The sequence below is a fragment of the Dendropsophus ebraccatus genome, chromosome 4 (genome assembly GCF_027789765.1).
Source record: "Dendropsophus ebraccatus isolate aDenEbr1 chromosome 4, aDenEbr1.pat, whole genome shotgun sequence".
Lineage (NCBI taxonomy): Eukaryota > Metazoa > Chordata > Amphibia > Anura > Hylidae > Dendropsophus > Dendropsophus ebraccatus.
In genome coordinates, this window is record NC_091457.1 from 157,063,544 (window position 1) to 157,087,275 (window position 23,732).

The window sequence follows — 23,732 nt, forward strand, 5'->3', positions numbered from 1 at the left end:
CCTTCAAAGGTCACAGAGCGCGCTCAGTAATGCTTCACATTTATTTTAAGGGAACAGAGTCTGCCTATTGTCGTCTATATCCATGAGTCTTGCTGTAAAGCATGTCACTAAATGCCATTACAAACAGCTCTGGCAAGATGGCAGCCCCCATAACGATGTACGAAAAGGGAAATAAAACAAATGATCAGAAAAGAGTCCGAAAATAGAAACATGACAAAGTAAGAAAAAGCTTTGGTATCTGGCTCTAATCACTAAAAGGAAATCTAGGTGATCCATTCCCTTTAAAGGAAATATATCACCGAGATTTTTTTTTTTTTACTAATCAAACCAGAAATGTGTTCATTTATTCAGTTTCTATCTTCTGATTGTAATTTTAAATTATTAAATTATTAAAATGAAAAAAATAGAAAAAAATTTTCTTTTTTTTTTAAGATTCTAAAAAAACTATTTATCATAAAATCTTAATTTAAACATTAGGTAATTCTGTAATGACATAATCCCTTTAAAAAGAGCTTCTTCCATGTAGCTGAGTAGACCTTCCATCGCTATAGATCTGCCAGCACCATTACAACAAGCAGACCGCGCTCCTATTAGCCAGATAATGATTTCTAGACAAAGTCTCTAATTGGCAGAAAACACAGATGCTGTAAATGAATTTATGTTAAAATTAGTAAGTATTTAGCACGTTCTATCAGAGCCCTGACTGCTGAGCGCCGGAGAATCTAGATTATCAATGCAAATGCCGCCGAGGTGTTTCCCATGTGGTGTTAAAGTTACTGTATATTACAGAAAATATATGAGCTGAAAGCTGGCAGCAAAAAACTAATAATAGAAGATGACAACCTGTAATAGCGGAGAGCTAGGAGGTCACCGACACCACGAATAGCCAGCACCATCTGCACTACCAGAACAGCTGTAAGCACGAATCATACTGTCAGCGCTCACTCACTCAGGGCTGTTCACCATACTTCTGTAGGGAGCTGCTTATACTATATGGGAGGATTTCTTAAGACCAGCTTAAGCAATACAATGGCCATTGTTTGACACAGCCGTTGTTTTTAGTGTGAAACAACGTCTGACAAGCACTTTTCCACCCAAGCCAAAATTCATCTGAAAATGACCCAAACTTAGTCACAAAGAGTTTGTGCTGAGAGTTCAGAGTAGTGGAGAGGAGTTTGTGCCGAGAGTCCCAACCCAGGGTAGAAACGTGCTCTGCTGAAACATTAGAAGAAGAAGAAGTAGAATACTTGAAAGTAGAAAGATACTTGTGCCCGTGTTTCGACCTCTGTTGTTGTGATACCACCTGTTGCCCTACTGTATCGGGTGACCCGTCCTATTAGGGTGATGCAAGCCCCAAGTTTAGCAAGGTGGCCAAGTTACCTGGTTACACCTGCGCTGCGAGATAGAGTACCTAGGCTTATAGCTACTTTGCTCTATCCGGATCAGTTCCTCTAGCTTTTAGGATACTGTCCTGCTCTTTTAGAAGTGTTCACGGCATGGGTTGGGGTGTTCTCTGCTTTGTACTCTCCTGAGTAGATTAACACTGCATAGTGGAAAGAAGTGTAGCTTTTGAAGAAAAAGTCTCTGTGTCTCCCATGTGCCTTTATCCACTAGACTAGACTACACTCAACTGGAGGGGGGACCTGGCAAAGCCAGGGCCCAGGTGAACTACAGCAGAGACCATCTTGTCTTGCGTCCTCTCTCCACCAAGACTTGGGTAAGACTCACTAAGTGTAAGGGTGCACTTCCTCTCCCCATGTGACAACTTCCAACAGGAGGTGTAATGTCCTCTTGGGAGTGGTGGAGAAGAAAGTGTAAAGAGAAAGACAGATAGAGATAGGTGAAAGGAAATAACAGCTCTCATTGGTGCGCAGATTACAACAAGCAATAACCCCTTGTTCACTACAGCTGTGCAATACATAAGTGCATAAACAGATTACAGTGGTATCTTGAGGTAAAACTTAGGTACTTCTTCATTACCACGCTTACTTGAAGTACAGACTTTTGCAAGGGGTGTAAAAACTAATAACACCCGTAGTGGGACCCCACAAAATGGTGATGTCACGACCAGACTCCCAGAGCTGTGCAGGCTGTGGCTGCTGGAGACAATGATGGCAGAGGGATGCTCAGTGTCCCTCAGTTTCCCCCATAATCTTCTCCAGCAGCCACAGCCCACACAGCTCTGGGAGTCGGGTTGTGACATCACCACTTTATCCAGGAAGTGACATCACCATTTTATCCAGAAAGTGACATCACCATGTTATCCAGGAAGTGAAGCCTTGATGCAGTAGTAAGTGCAGGGAAAAAAGCACTTTATAAGCATTTCCCGTAATAAGTGTATATTGGTGATTTGTATAACTTTTGGGGGGCAATACAATTCTTTAATAAAAAATTTTGCCGGACTTCTGGTAGAAATGGTAGAAAATTTTAATAAAGACTATAGAGAAAGTTAACTCCTGTGTGACAACATGGCAATGGTGTACAGGATACATAGGTTTTGTGTCTGCATCAGATCTAATGTACAATTTCTGGTGAGAAAGTTACATTTCCATTATACAATGTTCAATCATTAAAACAGTAGGTACTGATGGGGGGAAGAAAAAGGCTTAAACCGGTAAATGCATGCACTATAGTATAGGATACGCTGCAAGAAAAATAAATATACCACCAAGTAAAGTGTTTTCTCTATTGCATTCCCTCCTATCGTGATGTGACCGCCTGCGGAGAGCGAATGACTCGCTGCACCTTCTCTACCTTCTTGAATTCTTTACTTTTGTTTTGTTTTGTTTTGTTTTTTTATAAAGTCTTTGAATATCCTGAATATTTGGGATTTCCGGTAAGGCCGTTCACTTTGGGTTTACACTTTCCCACTTCTGTATCCTTGTAAGCTCTTTCTTTGTTATTGATCCTCTCTCCTCACCTCACATGACTGCGCTCTTTGTCTACCGGCAGAATTTGACAGTAAGCATCTTATTCCACGTTCCTGTACCGATTTCCAAAAAAGCTCCTTTTCTTCATACCAGCGCATTACATCCGCTCTAGAGAGACCTGTCTCCCGTATAAGTAAGCCCTCACCGCTTCCATTATTCATAGATAAACTTCTGCTGTAGTTTTCTATGTATTTAAGCCAACTTTTGAAAAGGGACATTCATACGAGGGGAATACAAAGTGGGGTGCGCAGCTCGCCAAGGTAAAAAGCTGTGCCCTGCCCATGTATACAGTATATGCCCCAACATATAGAATAAGCACTGGAATAGTACACAACGCCCTCCCAGAAGAACAGACCCCCTACACATAGAGACGCAAAAATATATCACACCCCAAAAACCAAGAGAGACTACAGTCCCTGTACCTCTTAATTCATACTCCACATTGGACCCCCTAAACACAGAACCCCCAAAATAAATAAGGATTGTCTCAGACCCGATAAACTAAGAAAGACCGCAGACAGGCCCTAGAATATATACACCCTATACTCCGTGCGCCCCCGCATCAGAACTCCCCACTGCACACAATGGAGCGTACGGCCGGAGCCGCTCGCTCCATTGTGTGAACTGAAAGGGTTTTCTGCGGCCGCTATTAACTGAATAGCGGCCCCAGAAAACTGACATGTCATTTTCTCGCTGCGCTGCCAGGGATCCAGGTCGGAGTGTATACCATGTGTATACACCCCAGCCAGGATTCCTTCAACCTGCAGCACTACGTAAGTACTGCAGAAATCACAGCCGTTGTAACAGCGGCCGTGATTTCTGCAGAACTTACGTAGTGTGAACATAGTACAAACAAAAATGTGAACAAAAATACAAAGTTCTATCACTACTGAACCCCAATAACCACAGCCGCTGTACTCTGATTCTACTCGTGGTCAATTCTGCTGGGAAATGTATTATTCTGTACATCATATTTTGTGTTTTGTGTACTCGGTCGAGGATAGTGCTCAATCGAGCATCGGATCCCTTCAATGGACAGAATGTACAAAAATTTGAATGAAAAAAATGCAATAGGTTAAACTAGGCACCCTCCACTTTGCCAAGCAGGGGGCACCTGGCTACATACTTGATTCTCCCATTAATTTTAATGGGGTTTGTTACTCAAGTCAAGAACTCGATCACTGAAAATTGTCCAACTCGAGTAACGAGCACTCAAGCAGATAAGTGCTCGCTCAACACTAATAATTTTACATAATGAACAGCCATGAGTAAGAATGCCTAAAGTATCAGAAACATGTAGGATGACTACAGCAACCACCTAATGCTGTGTGTTCCTTATCATGGAGTAATAAGGGTTACTTCTTTTAACTCCCATCTGTCCACCGTATTTTCCGGCGTATAAGGCGACTGGGAGTATAAGACGACCCCTGACTTTTAAGAAGGGGTTAACTGCAGCAAAATAAAAAAACAAAACCAAAAAAGAACAAATAGTTAAATCACCTGGGGCCTGTTCCTGGCCTCTGCACGTCTCCTGTTCCCACCGTTCCCGGCGCAGGCAGCGTGACGTACACTGCTTGAGCTGGAGATTCCCGAAGCTCTCCTGGGCAGCCAAGCATCTCATCAGAGAAGCTCGGAGACACTCGGCTGATCGGGATAGTTTCAGGGATCCCCGGCGCAGTCAGTGTACCTCACACTGTCTGCGCCACGAACGGGACCGAAGACACATAGAAGGCAGGAATGGGCCCCAGGTGAGTTAACTGTTTTTTGTTTTTTTTTTATAGTGGTCGCCCCATACGGTGTGGCCATTTTTAAGCCCCCCATCATTAGGGGGGACCATATCTGGCGTATAAGACGACCCCCGACTTCTAAGAAGATTTTTCGGGGTTAAAAAGTCGTCTTATACGTCGGAAAATACGGTACCGTTCATGGAAGAACTAAAAAAAAAACGTCAGCTGAGCTAGGTGCCATACAGATCCATAGGAGGCCACAGGCACCAAATACCGATCCGGACCATATACGTCCACGTCCATGAGACCTTAATTAGAAAATTTCTCATAAATAAGATGTAGAGCAAAACTATTAATTCTACCTGTTGTGATTTATTACAAGTCCAATCATTGTTGTTTAATTATCGGCTATTTCTGAGGAGCCGGGTGCTCTTTATTTAGTTGGCAATTTAGCGCGGGCCGTACCTGATCTGAAGGCATGGCGTCCTCAGCTCAATTAATAATTAACAACTAAACGATCTTTCCGTTACTAAATGTCAGGAGGTAATGTGCCGTGTTACAGGCAAAGCCACGAAAACCTCATAAAGACCCATTCCCTTTCTTCATGTAAAGCATACACAGGTCATCCATAATTAAACATATTGTGCTGTTCAGATATGAAACATTGAAGCTTTGATTGATGCTCTGCCGATACTCAACGCTCACCACCTCCCCCCCCCTCTAATATATTATATCACCTGTAATGGGTTACTCTCCTCTTTTTCATGCTTGAGGTCAAAATCCATTTAAAACCTAGAAATTTTACTCCCTAAGGAAACGTATATGTTAGAGAGAAGTTGGCCGAACCCAACAATCTTCAACTGGACTGGCTACCTATCCAATGTCTATGGTCTTCCGACTCTACAATGACGGATGATGTCGTCAAGGATCGGACATTCTGTTTTCTCCTCTCAAACCATTTAAAGGAGAAGTCTAGGCAGACCTCTTTTCTTCACAAGTGCCGGGGAGAGGGAGGAAAAAAGAAGTAACATGCTCTCACCTCCCCAGTAGGCTTGATTGAACATCGGAAAAAGCTAGGTTCTATCGAACTCGAACCTAGCTGGACCTTCCGCATTTGATTCCTAATGCCTTCCCGGTCCGTGCGGAAGGAGGAGACATCCCGGGGATCGCCTTGAAATCCGGGATTCAGCCTATGTAACAAGCTGTATCCCTGAATTCCAGGCGGTCCCCGGGATGTCTTCTCCTTCCGCACGGACTGGGAAGGCAACAGCAATTAAATGGGGAAGGTCCGTCTGGGTTCAAGTTCGACTGAACCTAGCTTTTTCAGATGTTCTATCAAGCCTAGTGGCCACATACCGCCAATCTGTTCCAGGCCCGCTTTCTGGTCTGAGTAGGGACGTGGTTCCTGCCTTGGCTGCTGACTGGCTGAGCGGACCTAACACATCACCACCCAGGTCCCTACACAGATTAGGAAGCGGCCAGGGACCAAAAAGAGGTCTGCCTGGACCTCTCCTTTAAGTGGATTTACTTATGTACTTAGGGTCACTGTCTTGCTGAATTGCCCCACGTTTAGTGCCGTTATGCATCAGCCGGTGGGCGGGCCCTAAGATCAGTTATGATGCAGATGCAGATCTTTGAAGCAGAAGCCAGGAACAGTCAATAAACAGAGAACAGGTCATAAAGAAAAAAGAGATTTCTCCTCTTTTCCAATCCATTGCTGGCTTTGGCTTAAAAAATCTGTCTGTGTAAACGCTCCATTAGTTCACTGGCCAATCAGCATTCATCTTCACTGAGCAAACTGACATCACTTCCTGCGTTTGGTCTCTTTCTTGCTGATACTTAAGATCAAATGTCCTTAGTAGGGACAGCACCCATCTAAAGCTCATTTGAATGCATTGTTCTATTAATGATCACAGGTGTTCTGGCACTAAGGCTTACTTTTTACCTGTATTATGGATCTTTTACTTAAAGGGGTACTTCGCCGCAATTTATTTTTTTCTTTCGAATTAACTACTTTCCGAAAATTACATAAATGTATAATTTACTTCTATTTAAAAATCTCAAGTCTTCCCATACTTATCAACTGCTGTATACCCTGCAGGAAGTGGTGTATTCTCTCCAGTGTGACACAGCGCTCTCTGCTGCCACCTCTGTCCGTGTCAGGAACTGTCCAGAGCAGGAGAGGTTTTCTATAGGGATTTGCTGCTGCTCTGGACAGTTCCTGACACGGACAGAGGTGGCAGCAGAGAACACTGTGTCAGGAAAGAATACACCACTTCCTGCAGGACATACAGCAGCTGATAAGTACTGGAAGACTGGAGATTTTTTAAACAGAAGTAAATTACAAATCTGTATAACTTTCTGAAACCAGTTAATTTGAAAGAAACTGCAAGAAATGCAACTCTCTATATATTATACTCTATGTTTACGAGTGTTTTATTGGCAATTGATGAAATTAAAAACTCTAGGTGGTTCCGAGGGGTTCATTTATTTTTTCTTCCCATTGTATACTAATAACTAACACTGGTAATTGTCTCAGTGGTGGGCCTAGTTGGATAAATCCTATAACCCGATTGGATTGGCAGCATGCCCAAACGTTGGCCTGGCAGCATGGATTTACATCCATGTAAGCTATTAGAACGGCCTTGGTGGTGGCCGTCCTTCACTTAGAGTATGGGCTGCAGCTGTCCCACTGAGACATCCTCCGACAGGTCCTGCAGTTCTATCATTTTTATCACCATTAATTGTGCCTTTTTATGTCTTTGTCCTATTAGCCGACTACGGGTGGTCGTAAAATGCAACCTGTTGTCTAGCCGGCAGGGGAAATCGGCAGCCACTGAAACTTCATCAACCTTCTGTAGTCGCCATCCTACAAGTATCACTGGGTGATTTGCCTTCCAAGAAAGGGACATTCCCCTATTCATTGCCACTGATTGATTGTACAGTGTACAGTACAACCTGGCTGATAGTAGTGATCCCGGCTGAGCCCATCATCATCTATGGCTGATAATTACTCCAAGCTGGAGGATAAAGCACAATATATAAAGAGAAGAACATAACCCCAAATTACTCCATCACTGTGGCAGATCAGAGCTAGAGACTGAGATTATTGGAACTTTATCACCATTATGGGTCACTGGAAACTAATTATAACTTAACATTTTATTTTACATTATTTATATTTTTGCTTTAGTGACCAGAGATCATTGGAGAAAAAACAGCATAAAATGAGGAAAATCATGGTAGATACAAAGACAGATGGAGATAGATAGATAGATAGATAGATAGATAGATAGATAGGAGATAGATAGATAGATAGATAGATAGATAGATAGATAGATAATAGATAGATAGATGATAGATAGATACTGTAGATAGATAGATAGATAGATTAATAGATAGATAGATAGATAGATAGATAGATAGATAGATAGATAGGAGATAGATAGATAGATAGATAGATAGATAGATAGATAGATAGATAGGAGATAGATAGATAGATTAATAGATAGATAGGAGATAGATAGATAGATAGATAGATAGATAGATAGATAGATAGATAGATAGATAGATAGATATTAGGACCCACCTGGATCGGAATGTCTTACTGACTTTGAAGGACCATTTTCTCTCTAGGAACAATACAATAAATATAAATTAAATCCCATACATGTGTTATAGAGATTATATTAGCTCAGTGATATGCTGACCCCTCCCCAAGCCCCCTGGTAATAGCGCGGTGCTGATCTCTTGGAGGTTTCTCCAGAACTGCCCAAGACTCACAGGCTTTCTCTATAGATGGGAGGGAAGCAGGACCAACAGGCTTTCTCTATGAGTAGAAAGGGGGAGCAGGACTCACAGGCTTTCTCTATGAGTGATGGGGGAAGCAGGACCCACAGGCTTTCTCTATGAGTGGTGGGGGAAGCAGGACCCACAGGCTTTCTCTATGAGTGGTGGTGGAAGCAGGACTCAAAGGCTTTCTCTATAGATGGGAAGGAAGCAGGACTCACAGGCTTTCTCTATAGATGGGAAGGAAGAAGGACTCACAGGCTTTCTCTATGTGTAGGTGGGGGAAGCAGGACTCACAGGCTTTCTCTATGTGTAGGTGGGGGAAGCAGGACTCACAGGCTTTCTCTATGAGTGGGGAAGCAGGACTCACAGGCTTTCTCTATGAGTGGGGAAGCAGGACTCACACGCGGAGGAGAAGTGGGCAGAGGAGTCCTGCATCCCCCACCCACTCATAGACAAAGACTGTGAGTCCTGCTCTATGATATTTGATGCATGCATCGTTCCCCATAGATACAAAACAAAAGCATAGAAGTCCATTCGGTTACAGTACACTTTGGATATGCAGGCACTGTATACAGGGGCGCCGCAATGATGAGGCGACCTGAGTCGTCTGCCTCAGGCGGCGCCACCAGCTATCTTAATGGGGGCGGCATTCAGGGCCGCTTTAACCAGAGGGCACATGGTGCACGTGCACCGGGCCCACTGGTTAAAGGGGCCCCCCCGAGCAGGCCGGCCGTTGCTATGTGCGACCAATGCGGTCGCACAGGGCTCCGGCCACCAGCCTGTCAGGGGGGAGCGCCATGGATGGGTAATCTACTTACCCCTCCATGGCGCCCCCTGCAGGGCCCCCCCCGGCGATCACCGCTGCCCCCGCCCGCTGCTGCTGCGGCTCTTCAGCGCTGCAGCAGCAGCGACACTGACAGAGAGAGAGCCATTGGCTCCCTCCCTGTCAGTCACTCACTCTTGTGGCCGCACTTCCTGCGGTCACAAGAGGCCGCACTCTCCCTCTAGCGCCCGACGTCACTGGAGCGTCGGCGCGAGGGTAAGGGGAGTGCAGCCTCTTGTGACCGGAGGAAGTGCGGCCACAGGAGGGAAGAGAAGAGGAACGCGTGGACCCAGGTGAGTAACAGTGTTTGTTTTTTTCAATGTTATATGGGAGGGGGAGCTATATACTACGGGGGGGGGGGGGGGGGGGGGCACAGGGGGCTATATACTATGGAGGGGAAAAGGGGGCTATACACTATGGGGGAGGACGGGGCTATATACTATAGGGGAGGACAGGGGGCTATATACTATGGGGGAGCACAGGGGGCTATATACTATGGGGGAGCACAGGGGAGCTATATACTGTGGGGGAGCACAGGGAGCTATATACTATGGGGGAGCACTGGGGAGCTATATACTATGGGGGAGCACAGGGGGCTATATACTATGGGGGAGCACAGGGGAGCTATATACTATTGGGGAGCACAGGGGAGCTATATACTATTGGGAAGCACAGGGGGCTATATACTATTGGGGAGCACAGGGGAGCTATATACTATGGGGGAGCACAGGGGGCTATATACTATTGGGGGAGCACTGGGGAGCTATATACTATTGGGGAGCACAGGGGTCTATATACTATTGGGGAGCACAGGGGAGCTATATACTATGGGGGAGCACAGGGGAGCTATATACTATTGGGGAGCACAGGGGAGCTATATACTATGGGGGAGCACAGGGGAGCTATATACTATGGGGGAGCACAGGGGAGCTATATACTATTGGGGAGCACAGGGGAGCTATATACTATTGGGAAGCACAGGGGGCTATATACTATTGGGGAGCACAGGGGAGCTATATACTATGGGGGAGCACAGGGGGCTATATACTATTGGGGGAGCACTGGGGAGCTATATACTATGGGGGAGCACAGGGGGCTATATACTATGGGGGAGCACAGGGGAGCTATATACTATGGGGGAGCACTGGGGAGCTATATACTATGGGGGAGCACAGGGGGCTATATACTATGGGGGAGCACAGGGGAGCTATATACTATGGGGGAGCACAGGGGACCTATATACTATGGGAGAGCACAGGGGACTATATACTACTGGGGAGCACAGGGGTCTATATACTATGGGGAGCACAGGGAATCTATATACTATGGGGGAGCACAGGGGGCTATATACTATGGGGGAGCACAGGGGGGCTATATACTATGGGGGAGCACAGGGGGCTATATACTATGGGGGAGCACAGGGGAGCTATATACTATGGGGGAGCACAGGGGAGCTATATACTACTGGGGAGCACAGGGGAGCTATATACTACTGGGGAGCACAGGGGAGCTATATACTACTGGGGAGCACAGGGGAGCTATATACTACTGGGGAGCACAGGGGGCTATATACTACTGGGGAGCACAGGGGGCTATATACTACTGGGGAGCACAGAGGGGCTATATACTATGGGGGAGCACAGGGGAATATATACTATGGGGGAGCACTGGGGAGCTATATACTATTGGGGAGCACAGGGGACTATATACTATTGGGGAGCACAGGGGAGGTATATACTATTGGTGAGCACAGGGAGCTATATCATATTGAGGAGCACAGGGGTCTATATACTATGGGGGAGAGCACAGGGGGGCTATATATTATGGAGAGCACAGGGGGGCTATATACTATTGGGGAGAGCACAGGGGGCTATATACTATTGGGGGGAGCACAGGGGGGCTATATACTATTGGGGGAGAGCACAGGGGGGCTATATACTATTGTGGGAGAGCATAGGGGTCTATATACTATTGGAGAGCACAGGGGGACTATATACTATTGGGGGAGAGCACAGGGGGGCTATATACTATTGTGGGAGAGCACAGGGGGGCTATATACTACTGGGGAGAGTGCACAGGGGGGCTATATACTAATGGGGGAGCGCACAGGAGGGCTGTATATAACTGGAGGAGCACATGAGGGTCTATATACTACAGGGACACCTTAAAACTATGGAGGCACAGAGGGGTGTAACTATGTAGGAGTACAGAGGGGTGTAACTACTGTATAGGGGTACAAGGGACCTAACTACTGTATGTGTTGGAGCCTAAAATATTTGTCTGGCAGATTCTGGAGAGAAGATTCACAGCCAGGAGAAGACTTCAAGGTGGCCCAGGCTGGATGGAGAGAAAAAGAAAAGGTGACAGACTCTGATTGGAGAAAACGCCCCCGGTGAGTCACTGGATGTAACTGCACTCTGTTATAGGATTGTAGTGTTAGGGGTCATGATGTGGCGGTATTATGTAATGGTATCATTGGTGATATCTTTCTGTTTTGTTTAGTGCAGTTTTTATGTAATATGTAATCACTGTATTGTGGAAATAGTGTTATAAGGTAACTACTGTATGTATTGGGGCTCTTGATACAGTGTGGGGGCAAATTCAGTACATTATACAATGTGCGAAAGGGAAGGGGGGGCCCACTCTTGAGGGCTGTGCACTGGGCCCACCAATGTATTAAAACGGCTCTGGCGGCATTCAGTGGCAGATTATAATATGAGCGGTTCGGGCGGCCGCCCACATTATAATCCGCCACTGATTGTACCATGTACTGGAGTCCCCCCGCGCCCGGGCAGTATCTGTAATGAGATGCTGTGAGCGGGGGAGACTGTATTCATAAGCGCCGCGCTGTACTAAATCAGCCGCGCCGTGCTGATACTACAGCGCGGCGCTTATGAATACAGTCTCCCCCGCTCACAGCATCTCATTACAGATACTGCCCGGGCGCGGGGGGGGCTCCAGTACATGCATTCCACGGACGGATCACGGAACGTGGGAATGCAGCCTTAGTCCCCCGGGTGATGTGCGGCTGCCGGGGGTGTCCCGTCCTGTCCCCGGCAGCGCACGCATCAGAGAGCTCCCTGTGCGCCGGAAGTCACAGGCGCACGGGGAGCTTTGTGATGCGCGCGCTGCCGGGGACAGGACGGGACACCCCGGGCAGCCGCACATCAGCCGGGACCAGACCAGAGAGGCTCGACGGGGGAACGGAGGGTAGGTGAGTTGTGTGCTGTTTTTTGTTTTTGTTTTATCTGCTGTGCAGGGGGGGGGGGGGGGAGAGGGGGACCATCTATAAGGTAGGGTGGAAAGAGGGGGACGATCTATAAGGGGGGACCATCTATAAGGGGGGGGACCATCTATAAGGGAGGGGGAGAGGGAAGAGGGGGACTATCTATAGGGGGGGGGAAGGGGACCATCTATAAGGGAGGGGGGAAAGAGGGGGACCATCTATAAGGTAGGGGGGAAGGGGACCATCTATAAGGGAGGGGGGAAAGAGGGGGACCATCTATAAGGTAGGGGGGGAAGGGGACCATCTATAAGGGAGGGGGGAAAGAGGGGGACCATCTATAAGGGAGGGGGGAAAGAGGGGGACGATCTATAAGGGAGGGGGGAAAGAGGGGACGATCTATAAGGGAGGGGGGAAAGAGGGGGACGATCTATAAGGGGGGGGGCCATCTATAAGGGAGGAAGAGAGGGAAGAGGGGGACCATCTATAGGGGGGGAAGGGGACCATCTATAAGGGAGGGGGGAAAGAGGGGGACCATCTATAAGGGGGGGAGAGGGAAGAGGGGGACCATCTATAAGGGGGGGGGAGAGGGGGACCATCTATAAGGGGGGGGAGAGGGGGACCATCTATAAGGGGGCGGGGAGAGAGGGAAGAGGGGGACCAACTATAAGGGGGGGGAAGAGGGGGACCATCTATAAGGGGGGAAGAGGGGGACCATCTATAAGGGAGGGGAAAGAGGGGGACCATCTATAAGGGAGGGGGGAGAGGGGGACCATCTATAAGGGAGGGGGGAGAGGGGGACCATCTATAAGGGAGAGGGGACCATCTATAAGGGGGGAAGAGGGGGACCATCTATAAGGGGGGAAGAGGGGGACCATCTCCTAAAAGATCAGCACCCTCCTCTCCTGACATCCTCTGTGCTGCTGGGACTTCTCCTATAGGATTAGCACCCTCCTCTCCTGACATCCTCTGTGCTGCTGGGACCTCTCCTATAGGATTAGCACCCTCATCTCCTGACATCCTCTGTGCTGCTGGGACCTCTCCTATAGGATTAGCCCCCTCCTCTCCTGACATCCTCTGTGCTGCTGGGACCTCTCCTATAAAGTCAGCCCCCTCCTCTCCTGACATCCTCTGTGCAGCAAGGGACCAAACATTATGTTTATTGGGGACAGCAGTGGGGGGGGGGGGGGGGGCAGTAGTGGATTATAATGTGGGCGGATTGACCGGGGGGGGGGGGGGGGCGTCATTCTATAGTTCGCCTCGGGCAGCAGAGAGGCTAGAATCACCCCTGACTGTATATGAGGGGTACCCTGTAATTGGTGAGCACACACTTGTCGCCCGCTCGCGGTGTTGGCACTACACTCCGTACAGTACTCTTCATGTGGCAGTCTGTGCTTATGTATAATTCTGGCAGGGAGCGTGCCGTTCCTGGCTTAGTAGCCCATGGGTGTCTTTCTACAGATTAATAGCAGTCATGGCGCCGGTGTCACAGGTCTGCCCTGAATTTAGAATACCGCCAGGACACGGCTTGTCTCTCTTTACAAGACTGAGACCAGTTATATTCCATATTCAGCAGAGCCGGGGGGACTGGGAGTAATGGTGGAATTCCGAATTAATCAGGATAATGAAGGGAAGAATGAGTGACAGCTGACAATATTCTATACAGCCACCGAAACCTATTGCAGTTAACTCATCATATCCTGGATATAGTAGTTGTTAGAGTATACAGCATGGATGGGGAACCTTCAGCCCTCCAGCTGTTGCAAAACTACAACTCCCATCATGCCTGGACAGCCTTCGGCTGTCCAGGCATGATGGGAGTTGTAGTTTTGCAACAGCTGGAGGGCCGAAGGTTCCCAATCAGAGGGGGAAAATCCTATCACCTGGTGCCAGAAAGTTATACAAAATTTATCTACTGTATGTATAAAAAAATAAAGCCTTCTAGTACCTGCTGAACAAGTGGTATATTCTTTCCAGTCTTCCGGTACTTATCAGCTGCTGTATGTCCTGCATAAAGTGGTATATTCTCTCCAGTCTGACAAAGTGCTCTCTGCTGTCACCTCTGTCCATGTCAGGAACTGTCTAAAAAGCAGGAGAGATTTTCTATGGGGATTTGCTGTTGCTGTGGACAGTTCCTGACATGGCAGCAGAGAGCACTTTGTCAGACTGAAAAGAATACACCACTTCCTGCAGGACATACAGCAGCTGATAAGCACTGGAAGACTGAAGATCTTTAAATAGAAGAAATTTACAAATCTATCTAACTCTCTGACATCAGTTCATTTGAAAGAACAAAAAAAAATCACCAGAGTACCCTAAAATGTACATACTATTGAGTACATACTATTAAGCTATGTTCACACTTTGTAAGACACCGGCCGTTCCGTGACCCGGCCGGGTCACGGAACGACCGGTGTCTGAGAAGATCATCCCGGCCGGTACTGCAATGATCTTCACTGCAGTTGAATTCGGATGAGAGTATGTCTGAGTGCGCCCCCATCAAAATTAGCTGCTGCACTCAATGGAGCGTGCGGCTGGAGCCGCACACTCCATTGTGTGCACTGACAGCTTTTCTGCGGCTGCTGTTCATTGAATAGCTTCCGCAGAAAACTGACATGTCAGTTTTTTGCGGCGCCGCTAGGGATCCAAACCGGAGGCATTAGCCTGCAGCACAATGTGGGTAAAGAATTAATCACGGCCGTGTTGAAAATCAACAACAACGGCCGCGATTTATAATTTACTTACGTTGTGTGAACAAAGCCTTAGGATGTGTTGTCTCATGCTTTTTTTCTATAACAGCCTCATAGAAGTAACACACAGATGCATCCAGCTCTGCTACATCTATCAACAATAACGAGTGCATTTTATTAGACGCATACAGACAATGATAACGTGCGCAGTTCTGTCACTCTGCCCTGGTCGCTTTGCCCTCTGCCATGCTTTACATTTACTATGCTCTATTGCTTTTTGCGGCGGGTTGGCCGGATGTTTTTCCTCCTTTCTTATTTATGGCTTTTCCCTAATCACGTAGCCTTCTGCGCTTCGGCGGCAATATGGAGACATATGCTCACAGTGAAAACATACATCAGCACTGCTCTTTTTAAGCAGCATATGGCAGGAGAACGTGTTACACAACTAATGGAGGATTGAAATAGGAGAAAAAAAAACTAACCTACCCAAGGCTTCAAAGTCCCGGACTCTGGAAGGAAATTAGAAAACGGCATTACCAGTAGGAAGAACAGGAGCAGTGTGATTATGCGTGGGTGTGGATCTCTCAGGTAACAGGTGGGCGGCTCTGGATCAGTCCCTGCCACCCTCTCCCACGACAAATACAAACACAGATCACATGGCACTGCCAGGACAAACGCTGCATAAAAACAGAGCTGATTTCTTCCAATAAAAAAAACAGCGCCACTCCCGTCCTCAGGTTGTGTGTGGTATAGTGTTTCCCTGAAAATAAGACAGTGTCTTTTGGCTTCCAAAGATGCGCTAGGTCTTATTTTCAGGAGATGTCTTATTATTCCAAGAAGAATTCACATGTCCTATGCACAGTAGGGACAGTGTACGGTACAGCGGCTTCTGGCCACCAGGGGGAGCTCACCACAGCACATTTGTACAGCACAGCAGGGACAGTATACGGTACAGCAGCTTCTGGCCACCAGGTGGAGCTCACCGCAGCACACTCGTACAGCACATAAGAGACAGCATACAGTATGGCAGTTTCTGGCTACCAGGGGGAGCTCACCACAGCACACTCATACAGCACAGCAGGGACAGCATATGGTATAGCGGTTTCCGGCCACCAAGGGGGCTCACCACAGCACACTCATACAGCAAAGCTAGGATAGAGCATATGGTGTGGAGCCTTCCGGCCACCAGGGGGAGCTCACCACAGCACACTCATACAGCACAGCAGGGACAGTGTACAGTATGGCGGCTTCTGGCCACCAGGGGGAGCTCACCACAGCACACTTGTACAGCACAGCAGGGACAGTATACGGTACAGCAGCTTCTGGCCGCCAGGTGGAGCTCACCACAGCACACTCATACAGCACAGCAAGGATAGAGCGTATGGAATGGAGGCTTTCAGCCACCAGGGGGAGCTTACCACAGCACACTCATACAGCACAGCAGGGACAGCGTATGGTATGGCGGTTTCCAGCCACCAAGGGGACTCACCACAGCACATTAATACAGCACAGCAGGGACAGTGTACAGTATAGCGGTTTCCGGCCACCAAGGAGGCTCACCACAGCACACTCATACAGCACAGCAAGGATACAGTGTATGGTTGGAGGCTTCCGGCCACCAGGGAGAACCCACCACAGCACACTCATACAGCACAGCAGGGACAGTGTACAGTATGGCAGCTTTTGGCCACCGAGGGGAGCTCACAACAGCACACTCATACAGCACAGCAGGGACATCATACGGTATGGCACCTTCTGGCCACCGAGGGGAGCTCACCTCAGCACACTCATACAGCACAGCAAGAATAGAGCGTATGAAATGGAGGCTTCCGGCCACCAGGGGGAGCTCACCACAGCACACTCATACAGCACAGCAGGGCCAGCCTACAGTATGGCGACAGGCGGTGGGATAACGGCAGACTGTGTGCAGCTCAACATCTGGCAGTCGGGGACAACAGTTATGGCGGCAGGCAACTGTCTTCATGTCCTGCATACAGCTGCTCTGCAACAGACGGTGAAGGTAAGGGACAATGGCAATGGGCTAAAAAGATTCACAGCTGCATGCCCTGGTTTTCTGTTCGGTGGGTATGCTTCCAGTCTTATTTTCGGGGAAACCGGGAACTGAGCTGCAATACCACGCACAAACTGAGGACAAGGTGGCACTGTTGCTGTGTTGCTGGTAGTGTGTGGTACAGTGTTTCCCTGAAAATAAAGCGTTTATGTTTTTTTTTTCTAACCCTTTTAACCGCATCCCATAGTGAGTTATAAAGGTATTGGAAACTCTATCGCAAGGTAATATAATCTTGTGGATGTTGGCGCGGATCATCCGATCCGTACATTCCGTACATTTTCCACTGTGAAGAATCCAAATAGTTTTTTTATCACAGTGGGAAGTGACTTAATATAATATCTTCACGCACATAAAAATGATCGATATTACCACTGCATCAGTTACAATGTGGCGGCACATGAGTGGTTAAAACCCAGAGCCTTTCGCAGCCAGGTCCCTGGGTGCTCGTGATCATTACTGAGGGTCATGAATCTCCCCGGCTGCTCTAATTGTGCATATAAATGGTGGTTTTAAGAGTATATGTGCGCCAATAAAAACACATCCCCCCTCCACAAGAACTGTAATTATTCCTCCCAGGTTTTACAGTCTCATTAAAAAAAACTTGAATGCTGACGATATATCCTACCTCCACGTCCGCAGGTATCCACTCTGCCCAGGCACTCCTTGTGAGCTCCGGTGCCACACTTAGAGCAGAAATATCCCTGGAAGAAGGTCCCCCTGGAAGAGAAACTCACTGTGAGGGTCTTCACTTACATTTGAATAGGAACAAAATCAAGCTCTACATTACTTTATTGTATGGAGCCACCAAAGCTGGATTTCTGGGTCTCTGTTCATAAGATCAAAAGCTTTTCAGGGGTAGTTCACCAAATGTATTTTTTCTTTCAAAATCAACCAGAAAGTGCCAGAGATTTGTAATTTACTTCTATTAGAAAATCTCAAGTCTTCAAGTACTTATCAGCTGCTGTATGTCCTGCAGGAAGGTATTCTTTTCAGTCTGACACAGTGCTCTCTGCTGCCACCTCTGTCCATGTCAGGAACTGTCCAGAGCAGGAGAGGTTTTCTGGGGGATTTGCTATAGTTCCTGACATGGACAGAGGTGGCAGCAGAGAGCGCTGTGTCAGACTGGAAAGAATACACCACTTCCTGCAGGACATACAGCAGCTGATAAGTACTAGAAGAATTTAGATTTTTTTTTTTTTATAGAAGCAAATTACAAATCTCTGGCACTTGCTGGGACCAGTTGATTTGAAAGAAAAAAAAATTGGGGTGAACAACCCCTTTAAGTGTCTGCGGTCCTACTGCTGGGACCCCCGCTGATCACAACATAAACAACATTGTTTAGAGTAGCAGCATGCACCTTCAACCGCCGCTGCTGTGACCTATGATCTTGTGATCAGTGGGGGTCCCAGCGGTTGCACCCACAGACACTTATATCTCCAATCTTGTACAAAGAGCCAAGAAGCTAAGAATTACACAGTGTTTATTAATCTGCCCCTATGTGTCTGATATGAATGTTATCGGGGTGCGAGTCCCGGACTTACCTGAGCAGCATCTGACAGACTTTGCAGGATGTGACACGTTCGAATGTGTGCATCTTAAATTCATGGTTACTTGAGGTGGCGTACTCCGGCCGGATGTTGGACCTAGAAGGAAAACAAAGCTAAAAGAGTCACAAACCTAAAACCATCAAACCATCGGTGCAGATACATAGATACAGAATAGAAGGACTTTTGTCTCCAGCACATCCCACAGATGATGGATGGGATGAGATCTGGGGAATCTGGAGGACGAGTCATCCACATGATGACAGGACACAAGGTCTCCAACTGAACATTGCCCATCACACTGCCCCCGCCATCTTGTCTTCTTCCCATAGTGCATCCTGGTGCCATCTCTTCCCCGGGCGTCCCCATGCTGTGGCTGGTCTGCGCTGCCCTATACACAACCTCGAGCATTCTAGGGTATGTCTGAACCCGAGCGCTCTGCATTTGGTGGTTGTAAGGCATAGGCCATATCCATGTTTTCCTAGGGCAGCATCCAACTTCTTCAGCCACCGGTAATCATATGCTGAACAATCTGGCTCAGACGGCGGTTCAGAGGCTCACTCATCTCTATTCACAGCTTGGGACTAAATTACGACATATAACATATATTCCAAAATAGAAATGTCCTCCTATATATGAAGATGCCGCTCCTGTGATCCAGGGATAAAGGAGGAGAAAGACGAGACTGTAACCAGACAGAAGAGCGGACAGATACAGAGACTTCTCCTGCCTGGAAGCAATTCACACTTAACCTCCTCCGCCGCTAAAAACCTTCATTGTGCCGACGTTCCGGGGTTCCTACAACCACTACAGGATGTAAAGATGCTAGGAACATGTTTTCACTCTCTCTGAGTGTCGTCAAGACAAGATAAGGAGAAGAAGCTGCAATTGTAATACCGGAAAAAGCCCAATATAAGTCATTTATCAAAGAGAAGCCGAGTGCTGCGCCTGATCTGTATCGGCTACTATGAGCAGAGACATTACCAGGAGCTATAACATTTCTAGGAGATATTTCCAGCAAACACTCTGCCTACACAATCCCCACCCTCCCCCCACTTTCAATAGTCCAGGTAATAATTAAAGGGCTTGTCCAGTTTAGAAAACCCATCTTCATATAATAAGAGGGGGGTCCTCTGTTCAGGATTCTCATCTCTTGGTCAGGAGTGGTTACAAAGAGCGTCTCCTCCTATGTAGGACAAATGGGATTGGATAAGGTGTAATGCTGCATTCCCCCTGTGGTGGCGCTGCAGGGAAACAATGCTTACTGCAGTTTTACCCACAGAAAGAGTTAATCTCTGTTTCTCACACATGGGGAAACACATTGGGGGACATTTATGAAAGCTGCGCCCCTGGCATATATGCCAGGTGTAAATCATGGCAGAAATCTACAACTGCTCAGGAGCCGTTCAGTTCAGCGGGTTCTGATATGAGTCCAAACTTAAAGTGAATATGTACTACCCAGACAGCTCCGCCAAACCCCCGATACGGTTTAAATTTTATGTCCCAGGCATGTCGGCCCTGTGGTCTTTTAAGGGGTCTTTTATTTGGTGTAAAAACAACTTTTATTCCAGTGGCGCAGTGCAGCAGGGAGTCAATGAGGCAGGACCTATAGCATCCGTGCCCTAAGCCTGCAGCGCCTCTCTCTAATCCTCACCTCTTTGAGATCCCTTTGCTTCAACCTGCCGGCATAAAAGTTGTTTTTACACCAAAAACCAACCCTACCAGACCCTGGAATCGGACATGTCTGGGATAAGACATCAAAACAGAACCGGTGTTATGGGGGTGGGCTCTGTTCTGGCGGTACAAATTCGCTTTAATAATGTAGTTTATATCCTTATATTTTCTTTCTCCGTTGGCTGAGGGTGAGTCAAGTGGGTTATGGGTCACAGACAACTCCTATTCATTAGCAGAGGTTGGCTATGGCTCAGAGCGCCACTGGTTCCCATTGAATAGACCCAGCTGGTGTAATGCACCATGGGAAAAATATGCAAATTAACTGAGATGTCCGGTGTCATTTTTTCAAAGAGTCGGGGAGGAGGTGGCTGAGTCTCACTATAAGCACCTACCTCCCCGACACCAATGCTGGGGTCTGCTGTCACCCTCTGGTTCTAGGTCCCCTTGCTGCCTCCTGGTCTGAGTGTTGATGTGTCAGCCCCACTCAGCCAGTCAGCAGATGTAGAGGGGTCCCGCCTCAGCCGCTGACTGGTTGCGCGGGGCTTACACGTCATGACCCAGTCCCCGCTCAGACCAGGAAGCAGCTGGGAACCCAAGAACCAGAGTGGGGGACAGCGGACCCCTGTGCTAGAGCCGGGGAGGTAGGTGCATGTAGTTAGGTTCAGCCACCTCCTCCCTGGCTCTTTATAAAAAATGTCAGGTGCCAGACTTCCCCTTTAAGTCTTCTCTAGAATAATGGAAACTACCTACCCTGTAAGTTAATGCCTGATTTTAGATGAGCCCAATGGAGTCAAATTGTTTGGCATTTGCTGAAGAATTTGGATGCAGCCCTAAGGAGTCCAGAAAAACATGGCTACAGCCTACAACTCCCTAGGGCTGTATCCATCTTCTTCAGCCACCGGTATTGAAATGCCAAACAATTCGACTCCAGCATGTTTCAGCTGCGCTCATCTCTAAGCCTGACTTATATAAAAGCTGTGAAACCTGGCTAGCGTAGTACCGAATCCACCGAACCCAAATCTAATGAACTGGCCAATGATTCAGTCTCATAAAAGTCGCTCGGATTCCTTGGAGAATGATACATCCTCCTCCTCTGGGAAATCGGTAAACAACTGGAAAGCAGGATGACATTTACAAGACTGAATGAATGGACTGATGATGTAATAGATTGGGGTGCGGTGAATCTTACTGTGATCAGTGATATCATCCGGGCCCAGGATGTCCTTCTCCGAGGAGGAGAATAAATCCGCATCCCCATCTTACATATAATCTTTCCTTATTGTTAATAATTAGCACAAGATTCCTTCGCTCTGTAATCTTCTATGTATTTCAGACACTTTTATTACACGTTACCAAATGCAGGAAAGAGAGGAAGTCGCGGCCGACCGTCTCCTGGTTAACAGCAAGCAATATATTTTGCACATAGGCGTTCTCGGAAAAGCAATATATACATTGTGTTTTATTAATAATCCTTCCACGGCCTCTGGTGCTCGGCGATATTAACCGGGACAGAGTCTTATTTAAAAAGAAAAAAAGAAAAAATGGCAAAAGATTTCTCTGATAGTGTCATGTTGTATATTGTACTGGATAATATTCACAGTCAGAACTATATGCGGAATTACTAGGAAACTCATTGGGGCAGATTTATCAAACTGGCTCAGTTGCCCCTAGCAACCAATCAGATTCCACCTTTAATTCCTCACAGACTCTTTGGAAAATGAAAGGTGGAATCTGATTGGTTGCTAGGGACAACTGAGCCAGTTTTACTTTACACCATGTTTGATAACTCTCCCCCATTGAATGTAGTTGGTAAATGGGGGCTGTCATTTAAAAGTGGACAGGTCAATGTTTAGATCGATTAGGAGTATGAGCCGGTTGCTATCTCCATAGAGGCAGCTCCATTATAAGCCTAAACCTGGCGTAAATCATAGCGGATATCTACCCCGGCTGGTGTACATTTCCATGTGTGGTGCCTCTAAATAAAGCTGCCAAACAAATCGGCAGTGGGGAGTACACTAAGAGCCCTATTACATGGGACGATTATTGTGTGGAAAATCGCTATATCGTTCAAACTTAAACGATAATCGTTCTTTGTAATTGCAGGCAAAGATCGGAAAATCGTTTGTGTGAAAATCGTTCGTTGATCATTGATTTAGACCCTAAAATCATCGTTAATCGTTCACTGTAAGGCTCACACAAGTTCACTGTATGTTCACACAACGTACATTTTCATAAAGGTACGGCCGTTGTTGCAATTGGCAACAACGGCCGTACTTTTTACGAAAATATTTGTTGCTTTGCCTTTTATGGAATCCCGGCCGGAATGTATACACATAGTATACGCTCCGGCCGGGATCTCTTGCGGTGCCGTAGAAAACTGACATGTCGGTTTTCTGCAGGCGCTATTCAGTTAATAGCGGCAGCAGAAAACCCTGTCAGTGCACACAATGGAGGGAGCGGCTCCGGCCGTACGCTCCATAGTGAGCAGTGGGGAGTTATGATGCACCCGCATCAGAACCCTGCGGCCCTAAAGATCATCTGGCGGTACTGCAGTACTGGCCGGGATGATCTTTTCAGAGACCGGCCGTTCCGTGACCCAGCCGGGTCACAGAACGGCCGGTCTCATACGTAGTATGAATATGGCCTAATTTCACATTCACTTCCGCGTTCACTAATCAATCAGTGTTCAATTCCAAATCATTCCTTCTTTTGCTGGGTTCCGATGGACTAAATCGTAGTAACGACCATCGTTCTGTGTAATATGATGAACGATTTCAGGGTAATGATAAAAAATCTCGTTTGCGATTGTTTATCGTTAAAAATCACTTTGTCTTATCGCTTTTATCTGTTTGAATGGGAGGGCTCGTGCGGTTCCACTCTCCGGAGGGGAGCGCAAGAAAAAGGGGGTGTTTCCGTGCAGAATTTCGGCGCCAATTCCATAGTGTGAACGGGACCTTACATGGAACGATTATCATGTGGAAAATTGTTAGATTGTTCGCATTTAAACAATAATCGTCCTGTGGAATTGCAGGCAACGACGGGCAAAATGGTTTGTGTGTCGTTGATCGTTGATTCACATCAGACCCTAAAATCATTGTTAATCGTTCGCTGTAATTCCATATTCATTCATTGTAGTTCCGCATTCATTCACTAATCGTTCCACATCATTCATTCTTTGGCCGGGATCAGATGGCATAAAAGATCGTAGTAACTAACGACTATTATTCTGTGTAATATACAATTTTAGGTTAAAGATAA

General features: G+C 47.1%; 1 protein-coding gene across 2 annotated transcripts in view; it reads right to left on the reverse strand.

Moving 5' to 3' along the window:
- The window catches only part of VAV3 (vav guanine nucleotide exchange factor 3), a 142,095-nt gene that overhangs the window by 18,629 nt on the left and 99,734 nt on the right, over nucleotides 1-23,732 (reverse strand). For both annotated transcript variants that reach the window (XM_069967533.1, XM_069967532.1), the window contains exons 16-19: nucleotides 18,798-18,899; nucleotides 17,882-17,973; nucleotides 15,672-15,694; nucleotides 8,247-8,289 (exon numbers count right to left, since the gene is read on the reverse strand). In XM_069967533.1, the coding sequence (XP_069823634.1) occupies nucleotides 8,247-8,289; nucleotides 15,672-15,694; nucleotides 17,882-17,973; nucleotides 18,798-18,899 (260 nt within the window). The remainder of the gene's footprint in view (nucleotides 1-8,246; nucleotides 8,290-15,671; nucleotides 15,695-17,881; nucleotides 17,974-18,797; nucleotides 18,900-23,732) is intronic.